General features: G+C 54.5%; 1 protein-coding gene across 1 annotated transcript; it reads left to right on the top strand.

Moving 5' to 3' along the window:
* Window positions 1–332: 332 nt before the first annotated feature.
* ACTRT2 (actin related protein T2) lies at window positions 333–1,742 on the top strand. The gene has a single exon (XM_027564085.1). The coding sequence runs from the start codon at window positions 520–522 to the stop codon at window positions 1,651–1,653; it is 1,134 nt and encodes a 377-aa protein (XP_027419886.1). The 5' UTR covers window positions 333–519; the 3' UTR covers window positions 1,654–1,742.
* Window positions 1,743–16,068: the final 14,326 nt, after the last annotated feature.

Raw genomic sequence — 16,068 nt, 5'->3', positions numbered from 1 at the left:
GCTTGGTCATCCCCTTTAGCAAAGTGGGTGTCTGTCACCCTCCAGACAGCAGCTCCTGCCAGACAGAGGGCCAGAGACACCAGTTTTATGGGCTGGCCCTGGCTGGGCTGCTCCACTGGCTCTAAGGCCAGTGGGTCACAGACCTGCAGGAATGGCTAGGCTTCCTATCTGGAGTCTCACCAGTTGGGGCAGGGGAGGTGTGTGCAGAGACTCTGGACCCCCACCCCCAAAGGCCCTCTGATGTTGGCCGAGGACAATCGTTACCTTGGCTGGATTGTTACATATGGGCCGTCATCTCTGAAAAGGCCTCAGCAGCCAGGCTTCCTGAGAGGAGAGTAGCTCTGCGAGGTGGAGATGGAGAGTTCTTGGGAACCGGCCGTCTGCTAGCCCCGCCTGGGAGACACCCCAAGACTGTGGAATCCTGTGCCTCAAAACTTCTAGAGGAGCCTCGTATGTCACAAAGTGGCCTGAGGGGCTTCCAGCTTATTTGGGGGGAGCGCAGATGAGGATGCTGCAGGCATGTTTGACCCGCACATATTAGACTCCCCAGCGGTGATTTTTGACAATGGATCCGGGCTTTGCAAGGCAGGACTGTCTGGAGAGATTGGCCCCCGCCACGTTGTCAGCTCTGTCGTGGGACACCCCAAGTTTAAGACACCTTTGACAGGGGCCAACCAGAAGAAGTACTTTGTGGGGGAAGAGGCCCTGCACAGGCACGAGGTCCTTCAGCTGCACTACCCCATCGAGCGCGGCCTGATCACAGGCTGGGAAGACATGGAGAAGCTCTGGAAGCACTTGTTCGAGTGGGAGCTGGGAGTCAAGGCCAATGACCAGCCGGTGCTCATGACAGAGCCCTCGCTGAACCCCAGGGAGACCCGGGAGAAGATGGCCGAGGTGATGTTCGAGAGCTTCAACGTGCCCGCCTTCTACTTGTCGGACCAGGCCGTGCTGGCCCTCTACGCCTCGGCCTGCGTCACAGGCCTGGTGGTGGACAGCGGGGATGGGGTCACCTGCACTGTCCCCATCTTCGAGGGCTACTCCCTGCCCCACGCTGTCACTAAGCTCTATGTGGCGGGGAGGGACATCACGGAGCACCTCACCCGGCTGCTGCTGGCCAGCGGGAGGACCTTCTCGTGTGTGCTGGACAAAGCCCTGGTGGACGACATCAAGGAGAAGCTGTGTTATGTGGCCCTGGAGCCGGATAAAGAGCTGTGCCGGAGGCCAGAGGAGGTCCTCCGCGAGTACAAGCTGCCTGATGGCAACATCGTTCCCATCGGGGACCAGCTGTACCAGGCGCCCGAGGCCCTGTTCTCGCCTGAGAAGCTGGGCATCCAGAACCCGGGCCTGTCCAAGATGGTCTCCTGCAGCATCACCAAATGTGACGCTGACATCCAGAAAACCCTCTACGGGGAGATTGTGCTGTCCGGTGGCACCACGCTCTTCCAGGGGCTGGACGACCGGCTTCTGAGGGAGCTGGAGCAGCTGGCCTCCAAGGGGACCCCCATTAAGATCACGGCACCACCTGACCGCTGGTTCTCCACGTGGATTGGTGCCTCCATCGTCACTTCTCTGAGCAGCTTCAAGCAGATGTGGGTCACCTCTGCGGACTTCAAGGAGTTTGGGACATCTGTGATTCAGAGAAGATGCTTCTGAGGGCCCCAAGTCCAGGGCAGCCCTAAAGGTGGGACGTGAGTTCACTGTGTGGCATCCTCAGGATGTTCAATAAAAGACGATGGTGTGGTGTTTGGCTGTGTCAGGCTTGGTTCATTCTCGGGGCACCAGAACAATTTCTGACCCTGGTGGGGAATCTGTTTTCAGTAGTTCCATCCTCTGGCCCCCTTTCTCCTGAGAAAGCCCTGGGTTATGAGTTGAGTGTCCTTATGTAGAGTTTGTGCCCAAAGCAAGGGCCCAGGGCTCCTGCCCAGAACCCGGAACCTGCATTTTAAACATGTGTCTTAGGTCTGTCGGGGCTGAGAAGGGAAATGAGCAGGAATGCTGTGCTGTTCTGAGGTCACGAAATCCTCCTCTGAGATAGCACCACAGGATTTACACTCTGCCTAAACCCGGGATGGGCAGCTGAGTGAGGTGGAAACCCTTGCCTGGGTGGAAGGATTCAGGAAGGAGCAGAAATTGCCATCGGTTTATGGCTCTGTGAGTGTCCTCCTCCCAGTGGTAGTTTAAGAATCACTGGTTGATTATTGTGATGTTTCTGTTTGTTTTTACTTTCAAAGATGTTTATAGCATTGTTTGGGGGTAAATACTAGAGACAGAGTTAATGGCCATCGATAAAATCTCATTTGAATAAATTATGCATAGAAGGAATTTTTTTTCCACATTGATGGTGTGGAACTCTCTCAAAATGTTATTGGGAGAGAAGTAGAAAATAATAGAGATATCTTTATAAAATGAATCCCCCCCTTTTTGATAAAGAAAGCCATAACACTTTAGCATGTATACCTGAGCAGGTTAGTATGTACAGGCATAAGTAAATACGTGTTTTCTGGGGTTATAAGCACATGGGGAAAAGAATGAAGGGCAGATACCATGTGCTGGTCAGGAAAGGAAGGAATGAGAGGTAGTAGAGCGGGAGAGGAAATCTTTCCTTTAGGAAATTTTACTAAAGAAATTCTGCTTGAATGAAATAAACCCATTTATCTAAATTGTGTGTGTTTGTATATTTAATGTTTGCCTGGTATATCTTTTCCCATCCGTTTACCTTCAGATTACCTAAGTCATATTTGAAATGTGCATACAGTATATCAGAAGATAGCACATAGTTGGATTGTGTCTGACTCTTTGTAACCCCATAGACTTTAGCCCACCAGGCTCCTCTGTCCATCGAATTCTCCAGGCAAGAATACTGGAGTGGGTAGCCATTCCCTTCTTCAGGGGATCTTCCCAATCCAGGGATAGAACCCAGGTCTCCCACATTGAAGGCAGATTCTTTATCGTCTGAGTCACCAGGGAATCCCACTTTTAAAAATCCACCAATATCTGTTGTTTTTTTAAAAATAATAATTGGTATATGTAGATGTTATATGTAGATGGTTTACATTTAAGGTCCATCTTAAGTCTGCTGTTTCATCATTTTGTTTCCTCTTTATTTTTTTCTTACCTTTGAAACCATGTCTCATGGCGTTAAAAGAAACACGACTGGCAGAAATTCTCGAGCTTGTCTTAGAGCTTGTTAAAAACCCCTCTGCTTGCAGCCTGCCTTCACTTAATTATTACATTGCAGATTGCATGCCCTCCAAGCTTCAGGTAGCCCAAACTATAAGATATTTGCCCTAGTTGTTTGCCAGGAGCTTTGAGTCAGCTGCGTCTAATTCAAGGTTGAGCCAGCTAAGACTTGTTGGGACCACTGACCCTAAAACTAGGCCTGAGTAGGTGTCCTACAAAGAACTTTTTGACATCAGAGGGCCAATACCTCCCTGTCATATCCTAAGCACTGATATTTTTGAATATGCATCCCATGAGGAAGCAGGTAACTCAGATACACCTGCACAGAGCTCTGGTTAAAACTTTTCCAGGCACCTTTCCTCACACGTAAGACCACCCCACTTCTTTATCCCACAAACATCTCAAGCCCCTGGCCTTTGTGTGGGGGAGGAATCTGAGACTGGTTCTCCCATCTCCTCATTTGGCTGCCTTGTGAATAAACCCTTTCTTGGTTGCAAACTTCAGCATCTCTGCATTTGACTTGCTGTTAATTGGGCAAATGATCCTGCTTCAGTAACCCCTTCTTGCAAGTTACTTAAACGTTTTTGGGGGATTCCATCTTGATTTATTCCATATTTATTTATGGCTTTGTATTGATTTTTTGGTGGTTGCTCTGAGTAAACACCACCCCCTCCTGGTATTACATTTTACTCCTCTTGGAGTAAAGTGTATTTAGGTCTCCTTATCCACCCAACTTTTAAATAGAATTGTTTTTTCTTCATCCATCAAAGTGAAAGTGGTTGCTCAGTCCTGTCCGACTCTTTGGGACCCCATGGACTGTAGCCTACCAGGCTCCTCTGTCCATGGGATTTTCCAGGCAATAGTACTGGAGTGAATTGCCATTTCCTTCTCCAGGGGATCTTCCCAACCCAAGGATCGAACCTGGATCTCCCGCATTATAGACAGACACTGTACCATCTGAGCCACCATCAAATGATTCCAGAAATTCAAGAGAATAGTCTAATATGATTACTGCTATTTTTACCCAATCCCACATTTTTTTGCCCTTTCTGGAGTTTCAAGCCATCCTTCGTAGGAACTTCCCTTAGCAGTTCTTTTAGGGTAGGTTTGCTAGCAACAAATTCTCTTCGTTTGCCAACATTTGAGAGTGTCTTTACTTCCCTATCATCCCTAAAGGACATTTTCGCTGGATATAGAATTCACAGTTAGCCATTTTCTTTCAGCACTTGAAAAATATGGTGCTGGTTCATTCTCCATCACCTCTGTGGGTTTCAGATCAGAAATCTTATTATTTGATTGGTGTTTTCCTTCAGGTAATGCATCATTTTTCTCTGGCTGCTTTCAAGAGTTTTTTCATTATCTTCAGTTTTCAGGAGTTTAGTTGCTGTGTGTTTTGGCATGGGCTTCTTTGGATTTATCCTGTTGTTGTTGCTCAGTCGTTAAGTCCTGTCTGACTCTTTGTGAGCCCATGGACTACAGCATGCCAGTCCTCCCTGTCCTTCACCATCTCCTGGAGTTTGCTCAAACTCATGTCCACTGAGTCAGTGATGCTATCTAATTATCTCATCCTCTGTCACCCGCTTCTCCTCCTGCCCTTAATCTTTCCCAGCACCAGGGTCTTTTCCAAGAAGCCAGCTCTTTGAATCAGGTGGCCAAAGTATTGGAACTTCAGATCAGTACTTCCAATAAATATTCAGGGTTGATTTCCTTTAGGACTGACTGATTTGATCCCCTTGCAGTCCAAGGGACTCTCAAGCGTCTTCTCTAGCACCATAGTTCAAAAGCATCGATTCTTCAGCGCTCAGCCTTCTTTATGGATCTATCATTTTGGGGATTTATCCAGCTTCTTGAACCTGCAGCCATATCTTTTGTCAAACTTGGGAAAGTTTGTGCTATTATTTCTTCTAATATTTTTGCAGCCCAATCTATTTTCTCTCCTTCTGGGTCTCAGTCTTTTTTTTCTGTCCATAGGCCCCTTCCTTAATCATTTTCAAGTTTACGTTCTGTGTTTTCAGATTGAATAAATTCTCTTCACCCATCCTGAAGGTTTCTGATTCTATCCTCTGCTATCACACTATTTTTGAGCCTTTCCAACACATTTTTTGAGTTATGTTTTACAGTTTGATAATTTCCACTTGGTTCTCGTCTTATAACTTCTAATTCTTTACTGAGAGTTTCCAGTTTTGTATTTGTCTCAAGGGAATTCATCATTGCCTGCTGAAATGTTTTTATTCTGGAGCCTTTAAAACCTTTACCCAGATAACTCCAACATCTGGTCCATCTCCATCTGCTCTGACAATCACATCTGCTGATTGTCTTTTCTCTTTCACGTTATGATTTTCCTGGTTCTTAGTATGATGAGTGATTTTCTGTTTTGCCCTGAACATTTTGATGAGCCTCTGGATCCTATTTAATCTTTTTGTAGCATGCAATCACTCCTGTGGAGGCAAAGTGTGAGGGCTGAGTGGGTAGGTGGGACCCATGGATATCTCCCCATCAAAGTGGTCACATGCACCCTTCTTGCGGACAGGTGGGGTGGAGGTTCAGCTTCCCTCTCAGCCCCACTAACCCTTCCTGGAGAAAGTGGGCTCTGACTAACACCTCCTCACTGCTCCTGAGTGGGAGGGGGGTAAATGCTCAGCTCTCTGCAGGGCCACAGTGATGCCAGTGGAGGGGGAGGCAGAGTGTCAACTAGCCCACCCCTGCCAACTTTCATCTTGTTCACTCTGAGTGGGGTGGACAGTCAGACCTCTGCATGGTTCCACAGATACGGAGGTGGGGTAATGAAGCAGTACTGACAAAACCCTGCTTACACACCTCCCCCAGTCTCACTGCTGCTGGGTGAGGCTGGGGCTCAAATCATGGTGGTGATTATCATGATGATGATGGTGGTGCTGCTGCTGATGGTGATAGTGATAAAGCTGAAACTCCAATACTTTGGCCATCCGATGTGAAGAGCTGACTCATTGAAAAGACCCTGATGCTGGCAAAGATTGAGAGCAGGAGGAGAAGGGAACAACAGAGGATGAGATGATTAGGTAGCGTCACCAACTCAGTGGATCTGAATCTGAGCAAACTGGGAGACAGTGGAGGGTGAAGGAACCTGGTGCTCTGCAGTCCATGGGGTCACAAAGATTTGGACACACTTAGCAACTGAAAAACAACAACAATGGAGATGATGGTGATGATGATGGTGATGGTGGTGATGTTGATGATGACAATGGTGATGATGGTGGATATAATGGTGATGACTGTAGGTTTCTGACCTCTAGGTCATCTTCAGCACTAAGTTTGATGTGCTGTTTGGATGTGGACAGGGAAAGTAACTCAAGTCCCTGACAGAGTTTATATCAGAAGCTTTGAAACTGATCTGGCTTTAATTCTGGCTTCCTTGAGCAGAGTGAGAGGTCCAGGGAAGTGTCCGGTAGGCTAGGCTGTTGCTAACGAGGGAAGAGAAATAGAGCTTGGCCCCTGCCTTGTCTATACGAAAGACCAGGGTTTGAGAATGAGGTAGGCTAAGTCCTGGAGGAGGAGGAGGAGCCCTCTGGCTTTGGGCTCCTTAGACCTTGCCTGCCAGGAGGCCAAGAAATGAATCTGCGCCAGTTTCCCATTTCTGAGATATGGGTTCCCACTCCCCACATCTTGCAGAGGCTTCTTCCGACTGCTTCTCATCCCCTTGGTCCTGGGCAAGATCTTTCTGTGAAGCAACATTTAGATGCAAGATGAGATGAAATGCTGCAGGCAGGCAAGGAAGACGTAGAGAGCAGAGCCACGTGTACCAGAACATGACCCTGGCTCTGAGTAGACCGACCTACTGGTATCTCCAGTGGGGACCATATGCTGTCAATTTCTCCATCACCCTGCCAAAGGCCTCTCTCCTGGCGCTGGGAGAGGTGACCACTCATACCTCAGAGACCAGTGATATGACTTTGAAGTCCAGGCCCCTCTGTGTCCTGAGGACGGACCATGCTCAGGGCCACCCCATCCTCTATAGTGGTTCCTACCATGATGTTCAATCTGTCACCCCCAAAGCTCAGCTCCCACTCTGGACAGCAGCCTCGGTTTCTTCAGGGAGCTTGGGAATGAGTTCCATGAAAGATCCCACCAGTGACTGTGGGATACCCACAAACCATATGATGTGGCGGGAACCAGACAGGAGCAACGCTGCCTGTCAGATAACCCCCATCAGCCACCCCATGGCACTCCCACCTCCTGAGACATTGTGGAGGAGATCTGAAGGCATCTCTGTCACCAGGGCTCCTGTGGCCCCAGACTCTGATTAAGAGTCAGGAATCCAGAGAGAATGGGGCCATTGTGAAGCAGGTGCTTTGGGGAACCTGGTGCGTTAGGGCCCTTCACCCCTTGGCCAAACCCAAGGCCTCATTGTGGATGGTGTGGAGGCCGTGATGGCCACTGTGCATGTCCACTAGGACAACGGCCTGTCCCTCCATATGATGTGAGCCAGAGGGCGAAACACCCCTGGTACCTGGGTCCTGCCGGAGCAGGGACGCCCTCTGCAGGCTGGACTGAGGATGCACTTGGGCAAGACACTAAGCGGATGGTGTCAGCCCCCAGAAGGGACTCAGGATGATGTGTGTGACTATGTCCTTCCCAGGGGCCACCCCACCTGGAACATAGGACCCGAATTCACAGCCAGTCCCAACAGAGGGACCATGTGCAGCCAAGAATTCTACCAGACCTGCCAAGGAGCTGGACCAGGTGTGCAGGCGTGCCCAAACCGCCCAGCGCTGCCCTGGCTGCCCTACTCTGTGGGGGCTCTCTACTCAGGTGTGGTTCACCCCTCAGGTAGGTATCACCCTTGAGGAGCTCAGTGCAGCCCTTCACCCTGACAGCACTTCTCCCAGGCAGGACTGGTCATCAGCAGGCCCCGAAAGTCACTCGTTCATCCCACAGACTCACCAAGTTCCAGGCGGGCTCCATGTGCCTGGGGTCCTGCAGGAAATGGCCACACTTCTTTGTCCCCCAGGGGTAGATGTGGCTGCTGAGGAGGAGACGGGGCCTTGGGCAGAGGTGTGAATTCAGATTGAACCCCAGACCCCACCGTGCGCTATGAAGGACACCTCAGGGTACAAGTGAGAGGGCTGGGAAGGGCAAGGGGCATTGCACATCTGGCAGCCAGCAGGCTCTGCATACAGACCCCCACCCTGATGTGGCTGTGGGCCCAGAGCTGTGAGCAGTGTCCACTGTGTGCAGTGCCCACCCCCTGCAAGGACTAGCTGCGTCCAGCTCTTGAGCACTTCAGAGTCGCCTGCTTTCAGAGGCCCTGGCTCAGCGCCCCTCCTGCCCCCCGACTCTGCCCTGAGGTCTGAAGACTGGCATGAGATCCTCTCCCCAGGGCCTCCGGGCAGAGGGGGCTGCCTGGGAGGGGTGCCAGTCCTGGAGGGGGCAAGCAGACAGGAGCAGGCTGAGCCTCCACAAGGCCCTTCCAGCACGGAGCTGGATCCTGAGGCCCCACAGCCAACAGCTGAGTCGGGGGCCTCGGGGGCACCTTCAAGCCCTGTGTCCACCCTGCAACCCCTATGCTCCCCTCTACCCCTGCTCTTTCCCAGCGTGTGTGCTGGGGGGAGGCTTCTCTGGCTCCAGGACAGCAGATCCCAGGCTCCCTGCCAGCACAGGGAACTTGTAAATAGGTGAGGTACAACTGCGGACAGTTAGAATATCATAAGGCTTGCTAGCTTCCACGCAAGGGGGATTTACGGGTGCTTAGAGCTTAGCTTCATCCTCCAGAGACCTGACAAGAGAATCAGGGGGCTACTGGTGGAAATGATACCACTGGGAGGGTGCCCAGGGTCCAACACACAAAGCCAGGACCCTCGGCCAGGGTGACCTCATCCTGACAACACCCTCTACGCTGTTCTGACCCCCTCCGGAGGCCCAGGAGTGGCTCCCTTCTCTGTAGGGAGCCCAGCCACCCCGGGAACACCAGGCCCTGGGGTAGAGGAGGCTGATGGCCTAGACCCTCAGAAGGGATGTGCTGGACTCTCAGGCTGCCAGCTCCCCTGGTGCCCCAGGTTGTGGGCACACATAGTAGTACTTGGGTGGTGGCAGCCTGGGCCAGGCAGCCCAGTACCCAGGCCCACAGGGATAGCAATGGAGGGCTCAGCAAGGGACGAGAAGGCAGTAGACATGGGGCTGTAGGGGCTGAATGGGCTGCACAAAGTCTGGTGCTTCCAGGAGATGCCATCAGTGCTGAGGTCCTGGGAAGGAGAGCCTGGGGTCCAGGCAGGAGCCAGGAGCTGGACAGTCTTGCTGAGGCCTGGATCTGGCCTCAGTTTCCTCCCTTGAGGGCCAGGTACCAGCACAGAGAGGCTGTGTTCTGGGGAGTGTGTCTGCTTCTGGCCACCATCTCATCAAGGGCACGGGCCAGAGAAGGTGCCTGTCCCTGGGTGAGGAGGTGTGCTTGAAGCTGCAAAGAGGGGGAGGGGCACAATGCTCAGGGCTTGGTTGGGGTGGGGGAGCAGCAGGGACAGAGTCAGGCTCCCCTGCTCCCTACCTCCTGCCCTCCTGACCTGAAGCAGGATATGGGGTGTCAGGGCCAGGACAGCCTGCACGGGGCTCAGTCCTGCTCTTTCCATGGCTCCTAGAATGTCTGTCTGAGCGGGAATGACAAGCTTTCGGTTGGGCTGATTGGAATTTGACGGTGCTGAGCTGACTGGTGGGCCCCCAGGTAGGGTTCCCCTGTCCCCGCCATGTCCTGGGGGAGGGGTGGTTTTGGTCACCTGGGGACTGGTGGAGGGGCAGGGGCTCTGCAGCAGGGACCTGGCTCCCTGGAAGATGGTGGGGCTTGGTCCCCTGGGACCTGGTGCAGTGTCAGCTCTCGTCCTAAGAGGTGACCTCCAAAAGCAGCTCCTGGATTCCTGGGTCACTAGCCTGCTCTCGGGCTGGGGGTCAGAGCTGGCTCCAGCCTCATAATTCCATTAAAAATGAAAACCCCTTTGCCCCCACACCCAAGGGCACCCCGGAACCTCCCAAGAGCCCTCCCACAGCCCCAGGAAGCACTGTCACCCACCGAGCTATGAGGTAGCACTGTCAGCACGGGCCAGTCCTCCTCCCCCTCCTCGGCCCTCAGCCCAGGCCCAGGCTCTCGTCTTTCTGGGGATGCCCTGAGCCAGCTTCATCATCCCGCTTTCCCGTGCATGCCAGTCCGCGTGTCTGGGGCTCCGTCCCCCAGTGACAATGCCCCACACTGGGAACAATGATCTTATTGTCACAGCCGGCCCTGGCTCGGAGCTCAGAAACGTTAGACGCCACGTCCCTGGTTATCACGCTCACAGGGAACAGGGCTGGGTTCCAGCTCACACGAAGACATAATAATTTTCTCCCATTATTCAAATCTCCTGTTTCCCTTGCCCCACCTTTGGCGCAGCAGCCGAGGGGAGAGGGTGGCTGGGCGGTGAGGGCCCAGGACCCAGGGACGTCTTCGCACTTGGCAGCTGGGCTGCGTTGAGGTCCCACTAGGTCTGCAGCCGGGTTGCTGCTCACGAGGGGCCTGGCTGGAGACTAGGACACTGGGCAGAGTGCAGAGCACTTCCAGAATCGGCTCCCTCCCCACAGTTGTCTCTTGACCAGAGGCCCGCTGTGCTGGCAGGGCCAAGGATGACGCGGGACAGAGATGCAGTCAGAGGGTGGAGGCAACCCCGCCACCCGCCGCCACCCATGCTGGCCAACTCCGCTCAGAGGTGACCGTTCCTGGCCCGGAGCTGGGGGCTTTGTCCACCGCTGCCAGCCTGCCTACCGGGTCGGGGGCTGCCACAGGAGACCCCACCCCACGCCTGGCACGAAGGGAGCACTGGAGGCTGGTCCGCCCACCGCGGCCCCCGTTCGGGCCTCGCTGACAGGCGTCAGTGAGAGTAAGTGGATACCTCCCAGTTATGCAATCCGGGGTCGGCGAGGATGGGCCGCTCGGGCAGCCAAAACAAGCACCGTCCGGGCTCCAGAGTGTGAAATTGTTGGGCCCTATTAAAGGGAGCTGGGGAGGCAGGCTAGGGGCTGGACACGGATCACAGCCTCCCTGTGACAGGCCTGTGCTGTGGGGTCTGGTCGAGGCCAGCCTGGCCCAGGGCCACCCCAACACCCTGGGGGGGATAGGGGTGGGGCTTCCAGAGTCTTCTCCCCTCCCCCTGCTAGACCGGGACATTTCACCCACAAACCCTGCATGTGTGTTGGGGGGGTCGGATGGAGATTTTTCTGCCTCCCTTTCTTTGTGCCCCAGGGACGCTTTGTGGCCAGTCTATTCACTTAACACTTTCTTGTCCAGCAGCAGCTCTGTGCTGGGCCAGGAGGGCCCTAGAGGTTCCAACAGGAGCCAGGGCAGCCCTGACCCCAGGTTCACAGACCCTCCACAGTGGAGGGTCCGGGTCACCTGTGACTCGGGGAAGACAGGGACCCCACCCTCCCTGAGGTGACCGAAGACTGGTAAAGGCCTGGAGCAAGGAGGATGCCCCCTAATGGGCCACTAAGTGGGGGGAATACGCAGACAATGGGGGGAGCAGTTCAGGCTTCAAGTGAGGATGGAGAGGAAGGCCTGGCAGGAGGGGCAGACAAGAGGAAGCACCCTTGTCCTGGGCCCTTAGTGTAGAGGGAGCTCCCACCTTCTGGCCAATGTGTTCCCAAGCCTGAGATGGGCAGTAGGAGCCACAGGACCGGGTGAGGTATTGCCCAAGCCTGGGGATGGAGGGGTGGTGTCCTGCAGGGTCAGCAGGAAGAGGGGGAATGCAGGGGAACACAGGGCTCCTTGGGCGCCACCAGCCCCCTGGCCCCAACCCCAGGCTGGAGTCCTGCCAGCAGGCTAAGGTGGTCCCAGCCACAAGTGCAGCCCCTGCCCTCCGCCCACGCGGGAGGCTGGCTGGGCCAGGAAGCAGGGCTTTATGAAGACAGATGAGGGAGGAAGGAGACACTCCATCCCGCCGGAGAGGGCAGGCCTTTTATCTCACGGGGGCTTGGAGAACGCTTCACATAAAACTCATCCACAGGAGCATCAATCAGAAAGTGGAAGGAAGACTCTATAAAGACCTGAAAATATTGGCTGCGGCCTGTGCATGTGGGCGGTAAGGCGCTTAACCAGAAAAACCTCTGAGTCCCTGAGACATTTGTTTCTAAGGCCCCAGGGAAGTGGGGAACAGCACGCCCTTGACCTACGCCAGAGTTGCTCTGGGTCTGTGGGCATCTGCTGGGCGGCAGAGACTTTGGCCAATGTGGCTCCTGCCCTGAGTTACTCCAGCCTCATGTCACTCCCCACTGATGACTGAAGCTTGGCGGGGAGCCTTGGGGGGTAGCAGCAACTCCCCATCAGAGCCCCTATCCTGGCAGGAGCCCTGGCATCTCAGCTCCAAGCAGGCCCAAGGCTAATATGTCCCCACAAATTCTCCTCAGCCTCCGTGCTCAGAGCCAATTGCAGCCCCCCTCAGAGTGGGGGCAAGGGCGCCAAGCAACCTCTGTCCTCTTTTAGCAGAAAGAGGGGCGCTCAGAACCCAGGAAACTCCCAGACCAGCAGCTGTGTACAGGGAGCAGAAATGCACCCACACTCCCCAGCCATGCACTCAAGCCAGCCCTGCAGCCAGAGATGAGGCTCCTGGGCTGGGAGCGGTGGGCAGGTGGGCAGAGGCGACAGTGGACCTGGGGACGCCCCGGGAAAGACTGGGAGGAGGGCGGTCCTCTTGGATCCAGGCACATCCCTTCATAGAGAACCCTGGCCCTGGGTCCAGCCCCCATCATAGAGCTGCCACCCCAGGCTCTCGGTCCAGGGCTTGGCCCACTCTCCCTATGTTACTCTGGTCAGTAGCTTGGGCATCCCTGGTGATACAGCAATGCTGGCAGGTTCTGTGAACCACTTTTGAATTCTCCTGGAGGGGGCTTGTGGGCTGGAGCAGGGGGATGTATTAATACCTCCCCAGGGCGGTTTCCAGGTTTGCTTTTCCTTCCCAGCTGTTCAGACAAACATTGGTGCGTGCCGTGAAGGCTGCAGGGTTGGGAGTAGGGTAAGCGCCACTGAAGACCAAAGGTTCTCTCCGCTACTAGAAAGACACACCAGTGATACATTTACCTGGTATCTCTGTCTCATGGGCTGGTCTCATGGCTCTAGGCCCAGTGCCCAGGGTTCAAGCTTCCCAAGGCTTGAGCCCTTCCTCTCGTCGTTCCAGGGAGGTTGTTTTGGGGAGGGAGCTGGGGAAGAAGGTGTCAGGTTCTCCAGGGAGGGACAAGCACCCCCATCCTCTCCCTGCTGGGACCACCCTCCTGACCAGCCTGGAAAGCTCTTCCTGACCCTGCAGCCAGAGGTCCCCAGGCCAGGGTGCCAGGCCTCCAGGGCTGGTCAGCACACTTGTCGACTGCTGCCTTTGTTTTCTTGGGAAGCTCGGTGCTGACTGTGGAGCTCAAAACACGTTTTCTGCTTCTTACGTGTTGGCACGTCAGCAAGGAACTTGTGTCCCTTTGACTAGGCCACGGTGCCCAGACACTGGGTCCCACGTGGGTCCAGATGTGCTGGGATGGCGTTTTGTAGTAAGAGCAACATCTCAGTCAGTGGACTCTGAGCGAAGCCAATTGCCCTGCGGACTGTGGTGGGCCTCACCTGATCGATTGAAGGCCTGACTAGAACCAAGGCTGACTTCCCCCAGCAGGAGGAAGCTCTGCCTGCAGATGGCCTTTGGGCTTGAGCTGCCCAGTTCCCTGGTCTCCTTCTCGACACACACCCTAACACACACCCTAACATACACCGTAACACACACAAAGACACACATACCCTAACACACACACACACACAAACCCTAAAATACACCCTAACACACACAAAGACACACATACCCTAAAATACACATATACCCTAACAGACACCCTAACACACACATACACACACCCTAACATACACACACCCTAACACACACACACACCCTAACATACACCCTAACACACAGAGAGACACACACACCCTAACACACACATACCTGAACACACATACGCACCCTAACACACACACACACACACACACACACACACTATTGCTTCTGTTTCTCTGGAGGACCTGACTAACACAGATTACAGTGGAAAATGTTTATGATTTTCGTGCAACTTGCTTTCTGCTCAAAACGTCCTCACTGGCAAGTGTGTCCCGCTAGCAGGGATGCCAGGGGCCATTCTGGGAGAGCCTTGGGCCTGAGCTGGGCAGAACCAGCATCCAGGCTCTGCTGCACCCAGGTTTGGAGGTCGGAGCGTGTGCTTAGCAGCTGGGGTCCCTCTTCTGATTGTCAGCTCCCCGCTCACCGCTTGCTGCCAACCTGCTTCACTTGGCACTTTGGCTGCATCTTAGCCGTGGGCATTGCAGACATGTGGCCTGTGTGCCTCCATGGGCCAGGCTCCTCCCATTTGTGCTCAGACCCCTGAGTCTCCAGAAGTGCCTATGTCTGAGGGTGACACATGCAGGAAGTGATGTCCGGTCACTGAGGAGTCCAGGGAGGGGCTGGACTTCAGCCATCAGGCGCCTCCCAGCCCTCTACGCCCCAAGCTCCTGTTAACAAGGACACAAACCTCACAGCACGTGGTCCAGCCCCTTTGGCAGGACGTAGGAAACCAACTCGCTTTTCTGAATGCAGATGGGTAAGAGGCAGGTGTCAAGGTTTCAGAACACAGAACAAACATAATTTCTGCAACAAAACCAAAGCAAAGCCCAGGTTTGGGGGAAATCACTACACTGTTCTTGAGAGTGACCCACGAACCTGCTTTGCCATGGACCTGGAGAGCATGAGCCGAGCAACCTTTGGCTGGTGGGTCTGCAGTGACTCAGCTCCTGGGCTGTGCCTCTGGCCCCAACACTTGTGAAGACCCAGTGGCCCCTGACCCTGAGACCTGGTCCTCTCGCCCGTCACCTCCTGGATCTCGGGGGTTCTCCTGATGTGTACGGGTATGTGTTGCAGGCTGAGGGGGGGACACACATGCAGATGCACATTTACATACGTGCACACACATGAGAGATATACACGTGCACAAGTGTGTGAGGCATACAACCCATATATACACGTGTGCACACACACATACACGTGCACACACGTGTAGCTGCAAACATACAGAGACACATGCCCACAGGTATGCACACACCAAGGGAGCCCCCACAGCAACAATCAGCTCCATGTCCTAGTCGCCAGGGTTCCCCCCAGGGCCTGAGAGGGCATCCCTTGCAGTGCAAATAAAGTGCCTTAAACTTGCAGGCTTGATGCATGTGGCCAGCCAGTGACAGACTCCTTGGCCTGAACCACCCTGCACAGGCAGGGTTTCCCAGACAAGCCCAGAGCAGGGCGGGAGCTGTGGGCCCCCTGCACTGGGGCAGTGCATGGCATCACCTAGCACATGCGTGGGGTGCCCCTCCCATCTGAACTGGAGCACATCGTGGGGGTCTGGGGGGCCAGCAGGTCAGGGATGCCCAGGGTGGCAGGACCCCTAGCCCGGATACCCACAGAGGAACAGTGGGGACTAGTACGCAGACCCAACCACGTGTTCCCACCCGGCTTCTGCCCCATGTCTGGTGGCCCTGGGAGGGGCAGTCATGGGGGGTGTGCTGACTTGGGTCAGGGCAGGAGGTGGTTGCCAGGAGCCCCGGGTGCTTGCTGTGCAGACCTGCTTTCAGGGTGGGGGGACTGAGAGGCTGGGGGCAGAATGTGGGTGGGGGCGTCTCTGGTGGGGAGCTCAGACTCATGGCTCACAAAGCAGCCGCAGCGGCCAAGCCAGGAAGAAGTGTGTCGGGAATGGTAAGCATGGCCCTGCTTTGTGCTTGAATCTGGTTTCCAGTAGAGCTGCTTAGAGTAGGAGGTCTCTTCTCATGATGGGTGTTGGGGGGTGCTCCTGAGGGTGAAAGTTGCTCCTGGCCCCCTGGGGTGCTGC

The sequence above is a fragment of the Bos indicus x Bos taurus genome, chromosome 16 (assembly GCF_003369695.1).
Source record: "Bos indicus x Bos taurus breed Angus x Brahman F1 hybrid chromosome 16, Bos_hybrid_MaternalHap_v2.0, whole genome shotgun sequence".
Taxonomy (NCBI): domain Eukaryota; kingdom Metazoa; phylum Chordata; class Mammalia; order Artiodactyla; family Bovidae; genus Bos; species Bos indicus x Bos taurus.
Note: the sequence above shows the minus strand (reverse complement) of the source record. Positions and strands in the feature narration are given on the sequence as shown.